At 42.9% G+C, this 19,654-nt stretch overlaps 1 protein-coding gene across 6 annotated transcripts in view; it reads right to left on the bottom strand.

Annotated features, from left to right (window-relative positions):
• Nucleotides 1-19,654, bottom strand: part of NF2 (NF2, moesin-ezrin-radixin like (MERLIN) tumor suppressor) — a 79,112-nt gene that overhangs the window by 38,401 nt on the left and 21,057 nt on the right. For 5 of the 6 annotated variants that reach the window (XM_045081512.1, XM_013063492.2, XM_045081513.1 and 2 more), the window contains exons 2-5: nt 13,371-13,496; nt 11,319-11,441; nt 8,944-9,027; nt 373-441 (exon numbers count right to left, since the gene is read on the bottom strand). In XM_045081512.1, the coding sequence (XP_044937447.1) occupies nt 373-441; nt 8,944-9,027; nt 11,319-11,441; nt 13,371-13,496 (402 nt within the window). The remainder of the gene's footprint in view (nt 1-372; nt 442-8,943; nt 9,028-11,318; nt 11,442-13,370; nt 13,497-19,654) is intronic. The other variant, XM_045081511.1, reaches the window with a different exon arrangement.

Genomic DNA, 19,654 nt, shown 5'->3' with positions numbered 1-19,654 from the left:
CCTGCTTCTGCGGCTAATGAACAAGATGAACAGCACCAAGGATTAAAAACTACAATATCCCCCAATTCACCTTAACCCCCCCGCCCCTCTGCAAACAGCTCAGCTCTCTGGGCAGAAGATAAGCTGCTGCCCTCTTCCCCAGGAATCACATTCAAGGCCCTGCTAGCTCTGGCAACTGCAAACGGACTCCATGAACCTTTGCTTTTTAATATTCTGAACAGAGACTCTACATTCTTTACTCAAGACTGATTACAAAATATTTATTTAAATGATTTCGCCGTGTACTTCCAATATTCCTTCAAGTCCCTCAGTCAGCTTTTTCATAGACCACATCTCTGCTGTGCTTTCCCAAACAGGGGATTGATCTCTTACCCTTTTTGGAAGCAATTCCTCTTGGGCCAAAAATCCACGCTTGTGAACAGAGGGGTCGTAGTCACCGTACTGGAAGGAGAAGAAAGGGAGGGCAAGCGATAGAGATTCTCGAGACAACTGCCATTTCTGAAAAGAGCTTGACTATGTCTTATCCCCTCCTGGCTTGGGGAGCAATTCCATTACTATTCAGTTCCGATGACAAATCAAGATTTCAACCTTGCTAGTTTGTTATCCTTGAATGAAAATACAAAGCTGATTATATCTATGAACAGCGTTGCATAATCCCAAGAGGGATGGATGGGTGATGTGCTCATGTGACATTTGTATGGAAATGTAGCTGTTTTCTAACCCACAAAGAAAGCAGTCACTGCCAAAACATTAGCTTTTGAAAGGAAATAACAAAACACAACTGTGAAAGTTGTAATTAGCAATGTGTGATAAGAGTCTTACCTACAAATCCTTCTAAGTGGCTGGTAATTGGAGCCAATTGCTAGGTTGGGAGTTGGTAATAACGCAGGCAATAGTTTTAATACCTTTCATTCAGGCTCTGAAAAAAGCTTTGGAGAAATCTGATGCCAACGTTGTCATTCCCATTGCAAAGACAAAGAAAGGAGTCAAAGGTTTAATGAGTCAAAGGTTAACTGATTTTCCCAAAGCTGCAGAGCAAGTCACTACCGGATCCAGAAATGGGCCCTGTATTTGAAGGTACCCACCATTTAGGGATAATAACTTGGAAATTTGCTTTCTGATTTAAGGAAAAATATCCTCTCTTTCCTAGAAAACTTAAGTCTGACCAGGAAATAATAAAAATGAAGGGATCTTTAGCTCTTTCTTTTTTTTCAGAGAGAGAGAGTGTGTGTGCATGAGCTTGCAGTGAGGAGTGGGGGAGCAGGGAATCTTAGGCAGACTGCATACCCAGCGCTGAGCCCAACACCGAGCTCAGTCTCACAACCCTGAGACCACAACCAGAGCCAAAATCAAGAGTCAGACACTTAACTGACTTAGCTTCCCAGGCGCCCCCTAAAATAAAGCCATTTTTTAGAAGAAATTATAAACATATAAATGTAAAATCAAAGCTTATCTCTTGGGATAGAACAATGTTTATCAGCAACTTTAAACTGTGCCTCATTCCCATACCACCCTGCTAAAAAAGCACTGTAAATTTAATGTTTTTTAAGAATCTATTGGGGGGGGCGCCTGCGTGGCTCAGTGGGTTAAGCCTCTGCCTTCGGCTCGGGTTGTGATCTCGGGATCCTGGAATCGAGCCCCGCATTGGGCTCTCTGCTTCTTGGGGAGCCTGCTTCCTCCTCTCTCTCTGCCTGATCTCTGTTTGTCAAATAAATAAATAAAAATCTTAAAAAAAAAAAGTCATCATTATCTTTCAAATAGCAGAACTGTACTGCATCATTTTTTGTGTTAAACCAATTAATTCACCAAACTTAAATATTTAAAATATGCCAGTTTCTGTACCCCTGTCTAGGCACGTCATTTAAAAAAACCTGAAGGAACCTGGTCTCTCTTGATTTCCCAAAGGCCTGAGGGATGTAATGAGTTAAGTAACTAGATGGAGTTTTAAGGGCACTCTCTCAGGTAGGAGCCTGACTCTGGAGGCAGGCTGCGAAAAGTTCAGTCCCAGCTTTTCCACTTTTCAGCTGGGACCTTGGAAATTTTTGTGTCTCGGTTTTCTCATCTGTTAAATGGGGGATAATAACAGTATTTGTCTTATAGGACTCTGGGGGGATTAAATGAAATAATACCGATTATTAAATTAAAATTGTGAAAATATGCTTGACACAACACTCGATACAACCTGATACCAAAAGACAAAAACTCAGATTGTATTACCTCTGAGTCTGTTTCCTCATCCATCACGTAAGAGCATCAGTCTTAGCGGATTTTGAATGGGGAGATGCTCTGGTATCCCTCTGAGGCCTTAAGTAAGGATTCCTCTCTCTCAACCTCAGCTTTCTCATCTGGAAAGCCAGGGTCATAAGCGTGGCTGCCTCGTAAGAGGGTAACGAGGATGAAGATGATCTGGAGAAGCATTTTCCATACTGCCTGGCTCATGTAAATGTACTAGCGTTACCCTCTGCATTATTTATGACATTGGTCACTGTTTGCTTCTCTGATTTCTGAAGGGGTAGGATGCTAACGCAAGCCCTTGTTAGTCACATTTGCAAACCTCTTAATGGTGCTGACCAAACTCTAAATGCAGAAGTAAGCAGATATGCAAAGTTAAAGCTGTAAATTCAGGTTTCAAAGGCTTACGAGATTAACTTAACGACCCACATTATCATACTGAGCTCCCAGCTACTTCATTGATCAAATGATGCACATCTGAGCAATGAGGAGGCAGCAAAGACCCTGCTTAAAGAACTTCTGCCACTGGACTAACTCCACTTAAAACTTTAAAGCCACCTTGATGCTTGTGTCTACTCTCAAATGTCTCTTTAAAAAATAAAAGAAGGAGAAAATCCTTAAGTGGTGGCAGTTGGTTAATATAAAAGAAAGTCATACCACTCCATAGACAGAGATGGCTGTTCCTCATCCTCGCTGTACAGATACATTCTGATAACATAACCAGGAGTGAATTTATTTATTTATTTATTTATATTTCTTAAAATATTTTATTTATTTATTTGACAGAGAGAGACACAGTGAGAGAGGGAAACAAGCGGAGGAGTGGAAGAGGGAGAAGCAGACTCCCTGCTGAGCAGGGAGCCCAACATGGGGCTTGATCCCAGAACCCTGGGATCATGACCTAAGCGGAAGGTAGACACGACTGTGCCACCCAGGCACCCTATAACCAGGAGTAAACTTACTTTGAAACTAATGAAGTTTGGGTGTGAGGTCTCTGTATCTGTGTGGGCTTGACCCTAATTTTATATTCACAATTTGGTATTCTTACATTGAAAAGAAGACCCCTAAGTTCTATCAATGTCAGGCACCACAAAACCTGGATCCACCCCTGATATAAACCAATTGAATTTAAATTCAAGAAGGGAGTTCACCATTTAAAGGACTCTTGAAGTCAATTTTAGGTTAAACAGATGCTCTTTCTGGTTATGAAATACTATCCTCTGCCAAATACGTGAAATATCAGACCAAATGCTCTGAACAGGATTTCACAAATCTTTTAAGATTTGATCAATACATACACAGAGTAAATAGTCAGATTCCTACCCACGCACCAGTCTACTAAATTCCAGGTGGATTAAAGGTCCAAACCTATAAATGAAAATCCATAAAAATACCAGAACAAAATACAGGGCATGTGTATAACAAAACGGCTGGTGAAACCACTCTAAAATCACTCAAAACACAAAAATATTGACAAGTCTGATACATGTAAGAAAAGACAAAAGGTTAACACCCATACTATATGGCACTCCTACAAATCAATTAGAAAAAGATAAACAATACAGTATAAAAATGGGCAAGCTGCAAAAACTTGATGCACAGAGGAAAGAAATACAATCACCAGTAAATCTGTGAAAAGGTTCTCAGCTCACACGGTTATCAGGAAATAAATACTTAAAAAAAAAAACCTGTCAGATTAGCAAAAATTTTGAAAGACTGATAGTATCCACTGTTGATGAGGACGTAGAAAAACAGGTATTCTCACATGCTGTTGTTAAAGGTTAAATTAGGATAAAACTTTTCGAGGACAATTTGGCCATACATATTTAATGTTTTTCATTCTGATAAATACACAAAATTCACCATTTTAAGCAAACAATTCAGTGGGTTTTAGGATATTCAAAATGTTGTACAACCATCACCACTCTAATTACAGAATATTTCTATCACCCCAAAAAGAAATCCCATACCCATTAGCAGTTAAGTCCTGATTTCCTCCTCCTTCCAGCCCCTGGCAACCAGTAAATCGACTTTCTGTCTCTATAGATTTGCCTATTCTGGACATTTTATAGAAGTGGAATCACACAACAGGCAGCCTTTTGTGTCTGGCTTCTTTCATTTGGCATTATTTAAATTTTAAAGGTTCTTACCCTTCGGCCCAGTTATGCCATTTCTTGGTATTCATCCTAGAGAAAGACTGTTCATATGTGCCCAAAGAGGCATATGCAAAGATGTACGCTGCATTCATTTAAATAATAGGAAGAAAAACAAACGTACATATCTACCAACAAAAAGACATTTAAATAATCCAGTCCCTCCTTTTCAGGAAATACTGTTCGGTACTTTAAAAATGAAGTGGGACGATCTCTTTTGATGGTTTTCAGTAAAAATGACAGCTGTATGGGAGTTCCTCTGGAGTAGCCAGAGGAACTAGAACCAGAGCTAGAAGTGGGATTTCAGGGACTCGGAGATGGGGTATCCCCTCTTCTGATGGGTTCTTACTGCATCCATCACTCTACAGAGGTCATGCCAGTTCATAGTCCTTTTCCACCAGCACATGAACTCAAATGCTGCTCTCCTATTTAGAAATCCTGTCAACCTTATGGGTTTGAAATGGTATGTTGGTGAGGCTTTTAATTTTTCTTTTTCTTGAGTATCAGTGAGATTGAACATCTTTTTGTATTTACTGACCATTCTCACGTTCTCTTCTATAATGTACCTGTTATGCATGCCCTTTGTACCCACTTTTTTTGCTGTCTTTTTCTCATATACTCAAAAGTTCTTTATATTCCGGGATATAGCCACAATTCTGCTAGTAGAAATCAACCTTAAGCGGAGAAAGCTTTTGCACATGTACACAAGGACTCATATAAAAAGATTTTCAGTAAAGCACTGTTTATGATAGGAGGAAAAAGGAGGAACTAAACCTACCTCTTCCTTAAAGGGGGGATGGATCAGTAAATTAGGTTTACTCATCAATGTCCACCACATAACAATTTAGATCAACGTACATCTACACATACAACATAATACATCTCAAAATCAATGCTGAGTGGGGAAAAAATGTCAATGTCTAAAAGCACAAGCCAAAAAGTGGGGAGGGATATGCAAAGTATAGCACCATTTATATTCAACTTTTACATCCTGGATATTTTCAAGTTGGTCTCCTCCCATCCAACTGAACAATGCCTGAAGTGCGACCCCAGAACCTCTTACCAGTTCGACCACGATATAGCCTTCTAACAGGTCTCCCTGCTTCCAAACCTGCCTCACTCCAATCTGACCTTCACAGAGCCACCAAAGGGTCTGTCTAAAATATGAACCCTTCACTGACTCTGCACCACCCACATGATCAAGTTAAGACCTGATCATAAGACTTTATGACCTGGCCCCTTACAGACCTCTCCAGCCTCAACTCTTCACCTATACTTTACATATACCCAACCTTTTTTTTTTTTTTAAAGATTATATTTACTTATTTGATAAAGATCACAAGTGGGCAGAGAGGCAGGCAGAGAGACTGGGAAGCAGGCTCCCTGCTGAGCAGATAGCCTGTTGTGGGGCTTGAACTCAGGTCCCTGAGACGATGACCTGAGCCAAAGGCAGAGGCTTAACCCACTGAGTCCCACAGGTGCCCCTATACCAACTTCTTCTTCTTTTTTTTTTTTTTAATTTTTAAAAAAAATTTTTAAAGGTTTTATTTATTTGACAGAGATCACAAGTAGGCAGAGAGGCAGGCAGAGAGAGAGTTAGGAAGCAGGCTCCCCGCTGAGCAGAGAGCCCGATGTGGGGCTTGATCCCAGGACCCTGAGATCATGACCTGAGCCGAAGGCAGAGGCTTAACCCACTGAACCACCCAGGCGCCCATATACCCAACTTCTTAATTGCCTTTTGGCACTCTGTCCCTAACTGGCATCAAAGAGTACCAAGAAACACTAAGCCTCTTCTCCCACCATTCATTTCTCTCTCTGAACCCTAGGAGTCTATAGGCCAGCGCTACATAGAACTCTCTCCCAAAGTCATTTTTAATAAGAAAACATTTCAAACACCAAAATCCAACAGGTGGCTTAAAACATTGCAAGATGGCTTGCTGTGTCATATCAATGGACCCAAAAAAAACCCCCCAAAAAACAAAAACCAAAAACCCAACAAAACCCAGCTCAAACATTTTGATTCAAACATTCAAACATAACTCAAACTCTAACCAAGAAATACGGTTCTTGTTAACTGAACCATGTGATTAATATTTGTATTTATACTTTGAGGGTAATTGTTTCTTTATGCCTTGGAATTAGCTGTGTCTGTATCATTCGAACAGCTGAAATACTGTAATGAATACATTTGTGCATAATTACATTCCATGTGTTAATGAGCCCGATTCCCTTTCCGCAACCACACTTCTAAAGTTCCTTTCTGTTTCAGAAAGGTTGTGGAAGAAAACAAACTGAATATGATGGAAGGAACCCAGTATGGTTTGCTGAAAAGTTTGGATTTATGTGACCCTATAAATGAATTGGAATTTGGTACGAGGCAGTGCGTGCTTCCCAGAGACCTCCCTCACACGCTACACAGGGAGGCAAGAGCCGAGTGCTGAGTTAGGCAACTCGGATGTTAGGGTTCTCATCCTGGCTCCACTCTCACGTTCCGTTCTGCTTCAAATCCTGTCCATCAAGAAGTGGGCTATAAATTCCATTAAAAAGGAATTAACATAAAGTATTACGACATTAGACAAATTACTAATCCTTTCTGAGCCTTCAATTCCTCATCTGCAAAACGGGCATAATAGTCTCAAGCTGCGGCTCATGGAAAAGACGACGCTGAGTACAGCACGAAATATTCATGTGTAACACTCTGTAAAACTGTAAAACATTACAGGTGCGTCAGATCATATTAATACTGTAATCAGAGGCACCTTTGTAATATTAACCAACAGTTCTAGAAACCGGAAGCAAGCTATAATAATCTTTTGCAGACTTGAAGCCATAGATTACCTTTATTTGTAAGATCTTGAAAATTTACACCGGAAAAAACAGTTAGAACATCCTCCTCCATATGAACCACATATGCTGTCTGTGAATCACTTTCATCTCTAAATTAGTAGGATCCAAATTAGTAGGGCTTTCCTACAGTGAAATCTGTTTAAGCAAACATCTGCTGGTTCCCTGAAAAGTTTTTTTTTTTCCACAGGTGGCCTTTGAATTTGTGGCCCAAAATCCATGCAAAGGAAATGTAGCCTTTGAGGCTGAAGCCCTTCAAAGAGAGGTAATGTCCTTGAGAGTTTGGGTCTCCTCTCAGCTGGGGAGAAAGCGCTAAAAAGGAACTCGGTTCTGGGCCAGGAAGTGCTCGGATTTGATGAGAGTGACAATGACTGCTTCATCACTGTCGGGGCAATACTGATTGAAAGGACACATTTTTCCTGTTATTAATATTCTTAATCAAAGCATAAAAGGAAGCATATGTTTTAGTTGAATCAAGGCCCATTTTCTGTTTTTTCAATTACTCATTTTTCTGGGCAGCAGAAGAGGGGAGGCACAAAACACAATCCCATAGCCATGAATACTGCCCTTAGCATTACCCAAGATTGTCCAAATGACCTTGGGCAAATTGCTAAGAGCAGATACTCGCTTTTGTGTCTGTATCTATGACAGAGTCAACAATCCCTCCTCAGGCCTGATGAATACTCAGCAAATATTAGACGGGTCATCAAATCATTGAATTGATTCTGGTGCTTCTGTTAGTCTAACCAGCATGAACAGACTCTTTTTTCCCCCCAAATGACAGGCCAGTCATTTCCTGGCTTTGATCTGAAATTTTATTAAGCTACCCTAAAGAAGTGGGCTAAGAAGTTAAGAGTGTCTTACTAATTTTTATAACGCCCCAGGGAAATGGCTTTGTGGACACCTCTAACAAAAAAGGAAAATAAAAATGGAAAATATTATGCAAAATCACAAAAGTAATGAAAGTGCCCCAATTCTGGGGACCTTTCCTTATGCTGCCGTGGGAGACAGGAAGCAGCACAACCAAATACAAGGGGTACCTGAGGAACGTGAAGCGCCCCTGACTGCCCCTGCAGTTGGTCTTTTTTTTTTTTAACTTTATTTTTTATTTACTTTTATTTTATTTTATTTTATTTTTTGGAGTTGGTTTTATGAAAACAGAGAGGATAAAACACAAGAGCGGTGTGATCCTTCACCACAACTCCCAATCCGTGGTTACTTCTTCTCTGTGAACAACACCCCGGCAGCTCCACTGGGCTCAGGGCATCAAGGGGCCTGCCGTATCCAGCCAGGCAAGCGCGTCCGTCAGGGACCCATGAAGGAGGGCACTCTCTAGGCATTAGTGTGATTCCCGCATACAGGGTGGCTGGTCCTCGAAAGATGAGTTTGGGGCTTTTCTGACCTAAAGGTTATAGTGGGGCCCAAACTGGAGACCATAAGTTCATTTTCCCTGGTTAATAAAAAGTCCTGTGACTGTAATTAATCACATGTGCATAATGAGATTACACAGACAGACTTCTCACAAGAATTCTCACAAGATTACACAGAATCTGGGACAGGGATAATGGTTTCCCCCAGCCCACAAGTCCTAAACCTCTTCCTCCTGCAGAAAGTTTCTCTGAAGCCTAGAAAACCCAAAGAAACAAAAGATTCAGTGATTCCCGTGACACACATTAATGCCAAGGAGGGAGGCACTTGCCTTCTTCAAGCCTACCTTGGCCTGGACGGCGTAAGAAGCCAGGAGCACAGAAGCCTCAGGAGGACAGTAGATCTTTTCATCTAGAATCTGCTTCTTTACCTAAAAGGGGCAACAAGGGAGACATGACACTATGTGCGCGGAAGTGAGCTGTGCATGCTGGTCACGGCAGATGGCTGCAGGGTGTTCTAACGAGGGCTGCCAACCCAGCCTGTTAATGATTTTCTGACAAAGGGTACAATTTTTTTTATTGCTGCAGACAGGTTGGGAGTTCAGGAACTGAGAAGTTATTGGTAAGATGACTACGCATAAGAAAAACCCTTATCTCTTCTGTTCCTGATCAAATGCTGAAGAGGAAAAACACTTTTCTGTGGTTAAAACAGAGACTGATCTCCGGACTATGACAGAGGGGAGCTGTGAATTCGGGAAGTGTGAGGAGCATCTCTGGTGGTGATTGTGGCCTTGGCCCCTGCTGAGCGCACACAGCACTGGAGGAAATGGAGTCTACTTTAAAGTCTTAACATAAGAGAAAAGTCAGCAAGGCCACTGAGTTATGACTGCGGGGTGGTGGTGGGGAAGTCTATCACATTCAAAATGCCTGCTCTAAGGAAAAAGGAAGCAATAAAGTTTGATTGATTAAACTTTTAAGTACATGTGAGGTCCAGGAAATATAATTCTTAAGCTATAACGTCGAATTAACATATCTCATTGCATTTAACTTCTTCTTCTTTTTTTTTTTTTCATTTAACTTCTTAGAATGGGGCAGCGTGTGATGTTCCAGACACAGAGGCAATGAGAGCCTCATGGGGGGGCGGGGGGCACAGTGAAATAAACACAACAGGAAAGCCAACTTCCTTGTCACAGATGTCAACAGTCACCAGATTCCTAAGAGTAGTAAATTTTGCCTTGCTCAGCCACGAAAACACTCCAGTTTTTCAGTATGAGGGAAAATTAAGCCAAAGTCACATGTGGGATGGGCACTGCTTCTAAGGAAGCACTAATAAGAAAACCATCTCTGTAACGCTAGCACATTCTGGGGCCTAGGAGATCATTATGTGGTTTTAGTCAAAGCACTGCAAGTTTCTAACCCCTTGGTTTCTTTTCAAAGGGGGAAAAAAATCCACACTACAGAAAAACTGCAAGGGTATCCTTTTGAAGGAAAATATCAGGGAGAGGGATGTATGCATATATGTGTGTATATGTAAATATATATGCACTTGTGCTTTTTTTTTTTTTTTAATTTGACAGACAGAGATCACAAGTAGGCAGAGAGGCAGGCAAAGAGAGAGAGGAAGGAAAGCAGGCTCCCTGCTGAGCAGAGAGCCTGAGGCGGGGCTCGATCCCAGGACCCTGGGATCATGACCTGAGCCGAAAGCAGAGGCTTTAACCTCTGCTGAGCCACCCAGGCGCCCCACTTGTGCTTTTTTTTTGCAAAATAAATTATTTGGGGGTTTTACTACCTTTAACTTAATATTTACTGGACGTAATAATCCAGGGCTCAAACTAATTATACGAGGACTCTGTGACAACACACATACATCCACTTTGGGAAGTCATGTAACTTACGCCCCGGGCAGTCTTTTCTGTCACTGACAGCAAGCACCTTTGGGCACACGGGCAGCTCCAGCATCAATCACTACAACTACCCATGAAACCGGAGCAGCGCTCTGATCAAGCAATAAGAACACCAGCAAAACTGACAGGGTTTTCATCCTCCCACTAACGCCCACTCACTGTGCTCCCAACGGCCAACTAGCAGTCTTTGAACCCACAATTACAGAGCTCCACCTTTCTTCAATTCGGTTGAGCAGTTACTTCTGGAATGCCCACTGGGCACTCGGTGAGCCTTGCCTGTAAGGGGCTTACACTCTAATGAAGGAGCGGGAAACGAGTAAGACATTTATAGATAATGAGCGGCATTAAGCACAGTGTTTGAATTTCCACCATGTGTGGGATTAGCCATATGGAGTTAAACTCCAGCTTACTTGCATTGTGAAGTCCTGTCTCAATGACAGCAGATTTCAAACTTTTGGAAGAACTACTCTTTCTAAGACCCTCTCTTTGGACTTCCTTTGTCACTCCCAGGTACTTTCCACTCAGTGACAAGAAAAGAGGATCCATCCTCAAAGATGCTTCTGGTCAGGTACCCCTTCATACGTCACCACGGTTTTGCCATCTCCTCTGACACCCATCAACATCACTTGAGCTTAGCTCTAGCCTGAAGACTCTTCCCCATCACTACGGAACCAAACGGACTGACTTCCCAGAGGCAGAACATCTTCACACCGCAAAGGAGTCTGTGGTCAGCTCTGAGGGAGCCATCCAGGCTGTCCTGGCGACCAGGACTAGGGGAGTTCTCGCAGAATGAGCGGGACTAGCATGCACTTGTGTACCTGCAAGAAGAAGAGATGCTGCGTGATCTCCTGAACCAGCTCCTCCTCTGCATTCTCAGGATAAAATTTGGCCAGGAAGTGAAAAGTGACCGGCTCTTCCTTTGAAACATCATGATCCAGTACCTGCGCGGTTACAGAGCGAAGGAAGACAAGCTATGTTGGCACCTGTTCCTCCCCTGCCACCACCAAAGAGCCTTTTACAGGGAGCATATAAACATTTTTCCCTCTCTAAATTCATCACATTTCCCAAAGGTTATGATCTTACGGTTTGAACCATTCACAAAGCCATCTATAACAAGGGGGAATGTTCACCTCCCATGGCGTTTCTGAACCAAATTAATCAATATCCCCGAGGGGTGAGTGTAACTGAGATTATTAAGGCACAGATGTTCTCAAGGCCACAGAGATAGTTAAAAACTAGAAATTTTTAGCTCAAAGGTATTGGGCACTATCTTTTATAGTAGAATGAAGGGTTTTTTAATTTTCTAAACTCATGGAATCTTCCTTTTTTCTTTTTTCTTGCTGCTAACCCCCAATGTTTAGGTCCATATTGGGAGCGAGCTTAGAGATGATGGACCTTATCTTTGTGAAATCCCCTAAACATTAAGTGAGCAACAAAAGACAAACGTGTCCGTGGTGGCAACCCTTTGCTTCAAGGAACCTCTAGAGATGCCCTACGAAATACTTGAGCACAGTCAATAAACCAGGCTGCCTTTAATCTTCCAACAACTTCATCCACCCACTGAAAAGCCTGGACCATCTGCTCTCCAGAATGAATTTCATTTCAGGACATAAACATGCCATGTGACAGGCTACAAGGCTCCATTAACATGTGTCATAATTTATTTCCTTTGAGCAGCAAGGTTCCACGGCTCCTGATGCCCCCAATCTAATATCCATTTGGCCAACACTCAGGTATGATTTAAAATTTACTTTGCGAAAGAATCACAAAAACATACAGAAAATTCTGCTGTCTTAGATAGGTAGCTCTTTGTGCCCCTACCCAAATTCTAGGGGGCAATGTCCAAGAGACCCACAATAAGCCAGATCTAGGACACGCTCACTGACATTGGCACATGGTGGCACTCTGATGTTCATGATCGTTGGCAATTACCATAGGAAATTTATTATCAGCGGAGAGTCCAACATGAAGATTCAGATTACTGTGTACATATGGAAACACAAGCTTAGAGTCAAACTTGTAAAAAAAAAAAATAGGAAGCATTCATTGTCTATCGTGCCATGCAGCAGATGATAAAAATCAATTGCTGATGGTACCATTTGGGGTAAGGATTAGACACTGACTTACTTTGAGAGGGGTCTTTTAGTGGCTACTAACAAAAACAAATGGCTCCATTCCCAAATATCTTCCTGGTTAGGTAGGCAGGTAAGTAGGTAAGTGTGCCTCTGTGTGCACATGTGAATCCACACAGACAGCAACAATTCCCTATTCCCAGGCAATATCCATTTTTAAGCCACATTAGAACTGCCAGGAGCTCCAACTTGTCTTTCAAGCCTTAGAAGCCCCAGAGAATAATAAAGAAAAAATGGATAATTTCTTTCTTCACCACAGGAACCAGGGCACTCTCTATTCCTTAGATCATGTGAATGACTAAATTGAGTTGGGCCACAGTATTTCTCAAAGACTTAAAAACATTCCCTAAAGAACAGGAGTCCCAAGCAAACCTTTCAAAGATATAAACTATTAAAAAAAAAAACAGGTTATCATAGTAATTTTTATTCATAAAATCTGACTAGTGGTTCAATAAATTGAATAGCATAAAGCCAGAAGCTTTAGTGATGACGAGTAAAGAAGCCAGGGAGGGCAACAGTTTCCTCCTGGTTGGTTCTGTGGGCCTAGGAGAGTGTGTGAGGAGCAGAAAGCCTGTGGCGTCTCAGGGACCTGTTTTCTACACGACTTACTTCAGGACTTGCCCCCTTCTCTACTGGGTGTCCCTAGTGCCCCATGATGAGCAAAGAAGCTAGGCATAGGCTCAGGGAAAAACCGGAGCACACACTAGCCTCACTGATCTCATCAAGTTCCAGCCCAACCTTCTTGTCCATTTTGAGCCAGGCCACGGTGTCCTTGATCGTGTACTGCAGTCCAAAAAACCAAGTTTCCCGAAGCCCCAGGGTCCGGCATACCAAGTCGAAGAGGTCCTTCCCTTTCCACTTCATCTGGAATGTAACAGACCAAAAGGGAGGGTGTTGTGAGCGAAAGTCATAATCCACTTGAGCAAAAACCTTTTTTCTCTGCGCTCCCTGCTCTCAGGTTCCAAAACATGGGGATGACACTAGACAAGCACAGCAGAATCCCTCAATAATTTTAAAGCTTCCTACACAAACCATGAGTGGGGAAAATACCAATTAGAGCTTAATGGCTTAATCACTGCAAAGCATACACAATACCTCCCTTGGATAGTTCCTTATAGATCTTAATATCCCCAAAGCTGCTAATTTAGGAAAGCTGGTAAATAAGCACCTTCATTTAGGAGAGTCCAGCCTCTTGAGTTAACCCAGGGAGATGGCTAGCTTCTAGGACATTAACTGATTTTTTTTTTCAATTGATTAATTGATTTTTTTTCCCCTTTTAAAATCATGACACTGTCCTTTGATAAAAAGCTACCAGGGGGACGCCTGGGTGGCTCAGTTGGTTGGATGACTGCCTTCGGCTCAGGTCATGATCCTGGAGTCCCGGGATCAAGTCCCACATCGGGCTCCCAGCTCCGTGGGGAGTCTGCTTCTCCCTCTGACCTTCTCCTAGCTCATGCTCTCTCTCACTGTCTCTCTCTCAGATAAATAAATAAATAAATAAATCTTAAAAAAAAAAAAAGCTACCAGGTTTTTTGTTTTGTTTTAAAGACTAGACTTCCTGCAAGTTTTTTTTTTTTTTTTAAAGCAACAGAGGAGAGGAAATGGTAATTGAAGTCCTAAATCATGCACAAAAAGAACCATTAGCGACCAGTCAGCCGGACCACAGGTCTCTCCTAACCCAATGAAAAACTGAGGCTAAAGGAGAGGGGACTCAGCCACAGTCACACAGAGCAATTTCAGACTCTTGGTATTTAAACTTGGGGATGAAGAGACACCAATATACTGCAGCAAGCTTACCCCATAGCTTCACTTTCAAAAGAACCTAAAGCAAGGCTACTAAACCCTTTTCTCAGCTTCAAGCTGAGAAAATGGAAAAGCAAGTTCAACATCTCAATAAGAGAGGAAAATGCCCAGCCGTCTTGGTAAATGTTGCCACCTTGTGGTTTCCAAGTTCAATCACGCAGGATGTTCCCACACTAGACCCAGGCTTGCCCCTGGGCCCCCAGCTCCATTCCCAACCCCTCCATCTGGTGCACATTCAGATACACACCAGCTGCAGCTGTGAGCACATGAGACACATCCCAGAGATGGAGGTCACAGAAAGAATAATTTGGGGATTCAAATGCAAAGTCGCCAGACACCGGAAGGGCAAGACCACTCGGGTGCAAAAGCATCTCTCCTTCTGCCCTCATTAGAAATCTCCCAATGTCCTGGCACACGGAAGATGCATAATGAAAAGGACTGGGAGAAAATCTAGGGGTTAGAGACAGGTTATAAAAGCAAAAGGAATAAGTAAGTTAGACTTCTGATACCAGATTGACTTTTGCCAAAACCTGATTGTACAGAGGATTTTTCAAGTAGGCCTTCTATTTTTAATATATATGAATGAACAGTATGTTCTTTATGAGGTACTCAACAGGAAAGCCCATCCCTTCTCTGTGTTTACAAAGAGCAAAGTAGCAAGAGAGATGGAAGGGCACCAAAACCGCAGCAGACAAGTGGCTGAGATATGAATTGGCTTTTGTCCTTCACTGGGGCGATTTCTACTGTCTGCCCTTCCAACTCCGCCCCATCAGCTCCCGTGACTTCAGTGAGGCCCCTGGAACACTATAAAGGTTGAGGTCTTTAGAAATGATTTTGAGTAGAATAAAATAAAATAACAAGTTCTATGTATAAAAAAAAAAAAAGATCTGCAAGGCTACGAAATGTTGGCACACCCATTTCTCCAGTCTGATAACAGCCCAAAGGGTTTTTTAATTCACGGCAGGTTTTAATACCTACAGGCAGACTTCACTGAAGAAATGTTACTTTGGAAAACTAGAAGCTTCAGGACGCTGATTATCCTCTTGTCTCTATTTTAAGCCAGTACATAGTACATAAATTATAAATGACTACCTTTCTACAAGATAATGTAGCGCTAAAGAACAGACATTAACTTGGAGAAGTTGAACACCCAAGGGCCAGGAAGATCATGGCGTCGATTCCCAGGCTGCCATAACTCACAGCCACAGTGGGGCCCAAGCTCGGCCATGGAGGGGCTGTCCGCAAGCAGGACGAACACTGCATCTCAATCAAGGCTTCAAAAAGGATGAGTGAGTGAATTTCTTGACATTGGGGGAGTTTAAATTCTCAAGCATAGTATCATATGAATGCAGTTTTCCTGTATTCCTTTCTACTTCTTTGTTTTTAAAATGCAAAACAATCCCTGCCAAATGCAAACAGACAAAGTCTTTGTTCTCAAGAAGCTTCCAATACTGGGGGGGGGGGGGGGGATTCTCCCACCAATTCAGAATGCCCTATTTAGATTCTTAACTTTGACTCTAAGGATCACAGAATGTCAGAGTCAAATGTGACAGCCAGAGTAATTACCTACTGTTAGACCCTTCCCTTTAATTATAAATAAGGAAACTGAGTCACAGGTTCTTTGGCAGCTTTCTGAGTCAGACACTGGTCTTCTCCCTGGTGATCTAAGGTGGGCAACCCCTCAGTTCCTCAGTGGCCTCTCTGCCTGCTCTGAAGGCTTCCGTTTGTCTGGCTCTCCACCAGCACTTCCCAACCACCTTTTCCAGTAAGAAACTCATGTTGTAAACTCTTCTCCTGCCCTGAAACCAAACCCATTCTTGGAAGAGCCAGATACTGCTTCTTTACAGCTCAATATGAATTAAAGCCTCAGCTATCTCTTACTCTTTCAAAAAGCACTACAGAGCCCGTCCTCTGTGCCCAGCAATGCCAGTCACGGAGAATGCAAAATGTTGGACTCATGGTCCCTGGGAGACACAAGGAAGGACACTTAAGTGAGAAAGGGTGTTAGAGAACAAGTGAGAGCTAGACGAAGGAGGGAAGGAAAGAACTCTAAAAAAGAAAATCATGATATCTACAGGGAAATTCAAGTCATCTGATAGAGCTGAGACAGACAGCCTGAACTCAAGATGGGGTGTGGTGGGAATTCGGTGCCATGTGGGGCCAGGTGGCTCACCATGGAGTCCTTGAAGACTCTTGGGAAGAGAGGTAATAGGATCAGATCAGCGTTCTGGAATGTGCCTCCATCAACAAGGCAGAGAACAGGTTGGAGGAAAGGAGCCTAGAATCAAGAAAAGAAAAAACAGAGGCCAACTCTGCCTGGATGAAGGAAGTGGGAGAGAGGGAAGACAGACTGAGCACTGGAAAGGAGGGAGTCGCCGAGCTGACTCCTGAGTGCGGGTGGGGACTGAGGGAACAAGAATGACGAGTGACACCTGCATTTCTGGCTTGAGCATGAGAGATAGCAAACAGGAGAACTACACGTTTCAGGGGGAATAGATAAGCAACCAAGTGTTAGGATAAGTTAAAGTGCTGGAGGAAACCAGGTAGCAATGTGCTAAAGGCTTTTGATTGTAACTCTTATTAGCTCTACTTATAAAAGAAGATGCTCTATCATTAAGTAATTACAAAGTTTTTCTTTTGGGTTAAATCTAACCTCCAACATGTTGTGTACCTACATGAGCTTCTACTTTTCAACATGTCCTTCCCCAAGTGTATGAGGTTCACTTAGTCCTCCTAATTTGGGATTCTCCTTCTTCACAAACAAGAACCACTGGTCACAGTTACTTTAGGTGGTTCCCATGACACTCTGTGAAGAGAGGTCCTAGGTTGTGAATGGGCTTCTCTGGTGCCCGCTGACTCACCAGAATGTGACCGTGCCTGTCTTTACAGTTTTATCAGTGATCCCCTGCACTGTGCTGATGCTGTAACATGATCTGAATATCTCCTAAGATTGTAGGCGCCTCAGAGCAAGAGGGACATCGGTCATCCTCTGTTGCCCACAGCACCCAGCTGACTTTGTATATACAAGACACAGCAGGGGCGCCTGGGTGGCTCAGCGGGTTAAAGCCTCTGCCTTCGGCTCAGGTCATGATCCCAGTTCCTGGGATCGAGCCCCACATCGGGCTCTTTGCTCAGCAGTGAGCCTGCTTCCTCCCCTCTCTCTCTGCCTGCCTCTCTGCCTACTTGTAATCTCTGTCTGTCAAATAAAATAAATAAAATCTTTAAAAAAAAAAAAAAAGACACAGCAAACAACGACCATCCAACAGAAGACTTGTCTAATTCAAAAACCCAAAGCTCAAAAACTTAAAGCAAAAATTAGCCCCCATAAGGGACACCTGGGTGACTTAGTCGGTTAGGTGTCTGACTCTTGATTTCGGCTCAGGTCTTGATCCCAGGGTCATGAGACTGAGCCCCACATTGGGCTCCACACTGGGCATGAACCTGCTGAGGATTCTCTTTCTCCCTCTCCCTTTGCCCCTCCCTGGTTCCCCTCCCTCACAGCTCACACACGCTCTAGCCCTCTCAAAAAAATAATCTGGAGCACCTGAGTGGCTCAGTAGGTAAAGCATCACCTTTGGCTCAGGTCATGATCCCAGGGTCCTGGAATCAAGCCACACAATGGGCTTCCTCCTCAGTGGGAAGCCTCCCTCTCCCTCTGCTCTTCCCCCTGCTTCTGCTCTTTCTCTCTCTGTTAAATACATAAAATCCTTTTTTAAAAAAATGATTTTTTAAAAATCCTTCAAGAAATACTTGGTGAACACAGATTGTGTCTAAGCACCACCCAAGGTACAGGAGATAGAGAAAGAAGACAGTCTCTGCTCTTACAGAATAGGACTAGGGCATGAGTCAATCAGGAACAGATAATCACCTCCCTCACCCTACACACAATAATCAACTCCAGTTATGAGAGCCAAACAGGGACCCTCAGAGGGTGTAGGGACCCCTGAGAAAGAACCCTCTATCCTGGAGGGGTGGGAAATGGTATCTAAATCAACTATCACGGTAGGAGAGAAGCATCAAGTGAACACTGGGCTTGGGGAAGGAGCGAGCCGGGTAGTGTGTTCCAGGCACAGGAAATAGCATATGCAAAAGTCTAGAGGCAAAAAGCTCAGATGAGGGCACCTGGCTGGTTCAGTCAGTGGAGCATGTGACTCTTCATCTCAGGGTCGTGAGTTCTAGCCCCACACTGGGTGTAGAGATCACCTAAATGAACTTAAAAAAAAAAAAAAAGTGGGGGGGCATCTGGGTGGCTCAGTGGGTTAAGCCTCTGCCTTCCGCTCAGGTCATGATCTCAGGGTCCTGGGATTGAGCCCCACATCGGGCTCTTTGCTCAGCGGGAAGCCTGCTTCCCCCTCTCTCTCTGCCTGCCTCTCTGCCTACTTGTGATATCTCTCTGTCAAATACATAAATAAAATCTTTAATTAAAAAAAAAGAAACAGCTTAGATGGTCCTTGTAGGAAATGAAAGCATTTATAGTTCAGTTTGACTGGAGAACACTGCTGTACTTCTAAAAAGACCAAAAGTACCACCTAAAACCAATTCTTTGTCAAAAAACTCCACCTCTTGTTCTAACCACAGAAAGTGGTTACCTACCAAAAAGTTATTCAGGTGACTGTTTTCTCCTTTTTTTCTTCCAAAGGATGGAATATAACCATATCTAGATATTCTAGATACACGGGAGAGAAGTGAAATCATTACTAAGATGGCTGCCTCTGTCTACTAGGGTTTAATTCTTTCCAGGAGCCGGTCTAAGAGGCAAAGACAGGCGATAGTTACCTAAGATCAGTATGAATCTCAGCGCTGTCACTGTGTGACCTTGGGCAAGTTATTGAATTTCCTTGTGCTTCGCAACAGGGCTGATAAACAGACCCTGTCTTAGCAGACTGATCTAAGGATTAAGTGCATTAATATATTTTAGAAGCCTAAATGCTTTAGTAAATATAGTGCCCAGCCCATGGCAAATACTCAATAAAGGCTGGTTATTATTCACTCTAAGCCCTCCTCCTCTCCTTACATTCTCAAGTGGTGCCGTGTCAAGCCTCCCGGTCCTGTTTCACTCCAGGGATGATGGATGACAGATCAGAAAGGGCACCATCAATTCTCATCGAGCTACCCATGCTATCACTCATTTGACAAACATTTATTGAGCACCCACTACGTCCTAGTCATTGTGCTCGGCACAAGAGATAAATGACAAGACACTGTCCCCATTCATGTCT

This window comes from Mustela putorius, unplaced genomic scaffold (assembly GCF_011764305.1).
Source record: "Mustela putorius furo isolate JIRA1106 unplaced genomic scaffold, ASM1176430v1.1 tig00000578_pilon_pilon_pilon, whole genome shotgun sequence".
Taxonomy (NCBI): Eukaryota; Metazoa; Chordata; class Mammalia; order Carnivora; family Mustelidae; genus Mustela; species Mustela putorius.
The sequence above is the reverse complement of the archived record's forward strand: the minus strand, read 5'-3'. Positions and strand labels throughout refer to the sequence as shown.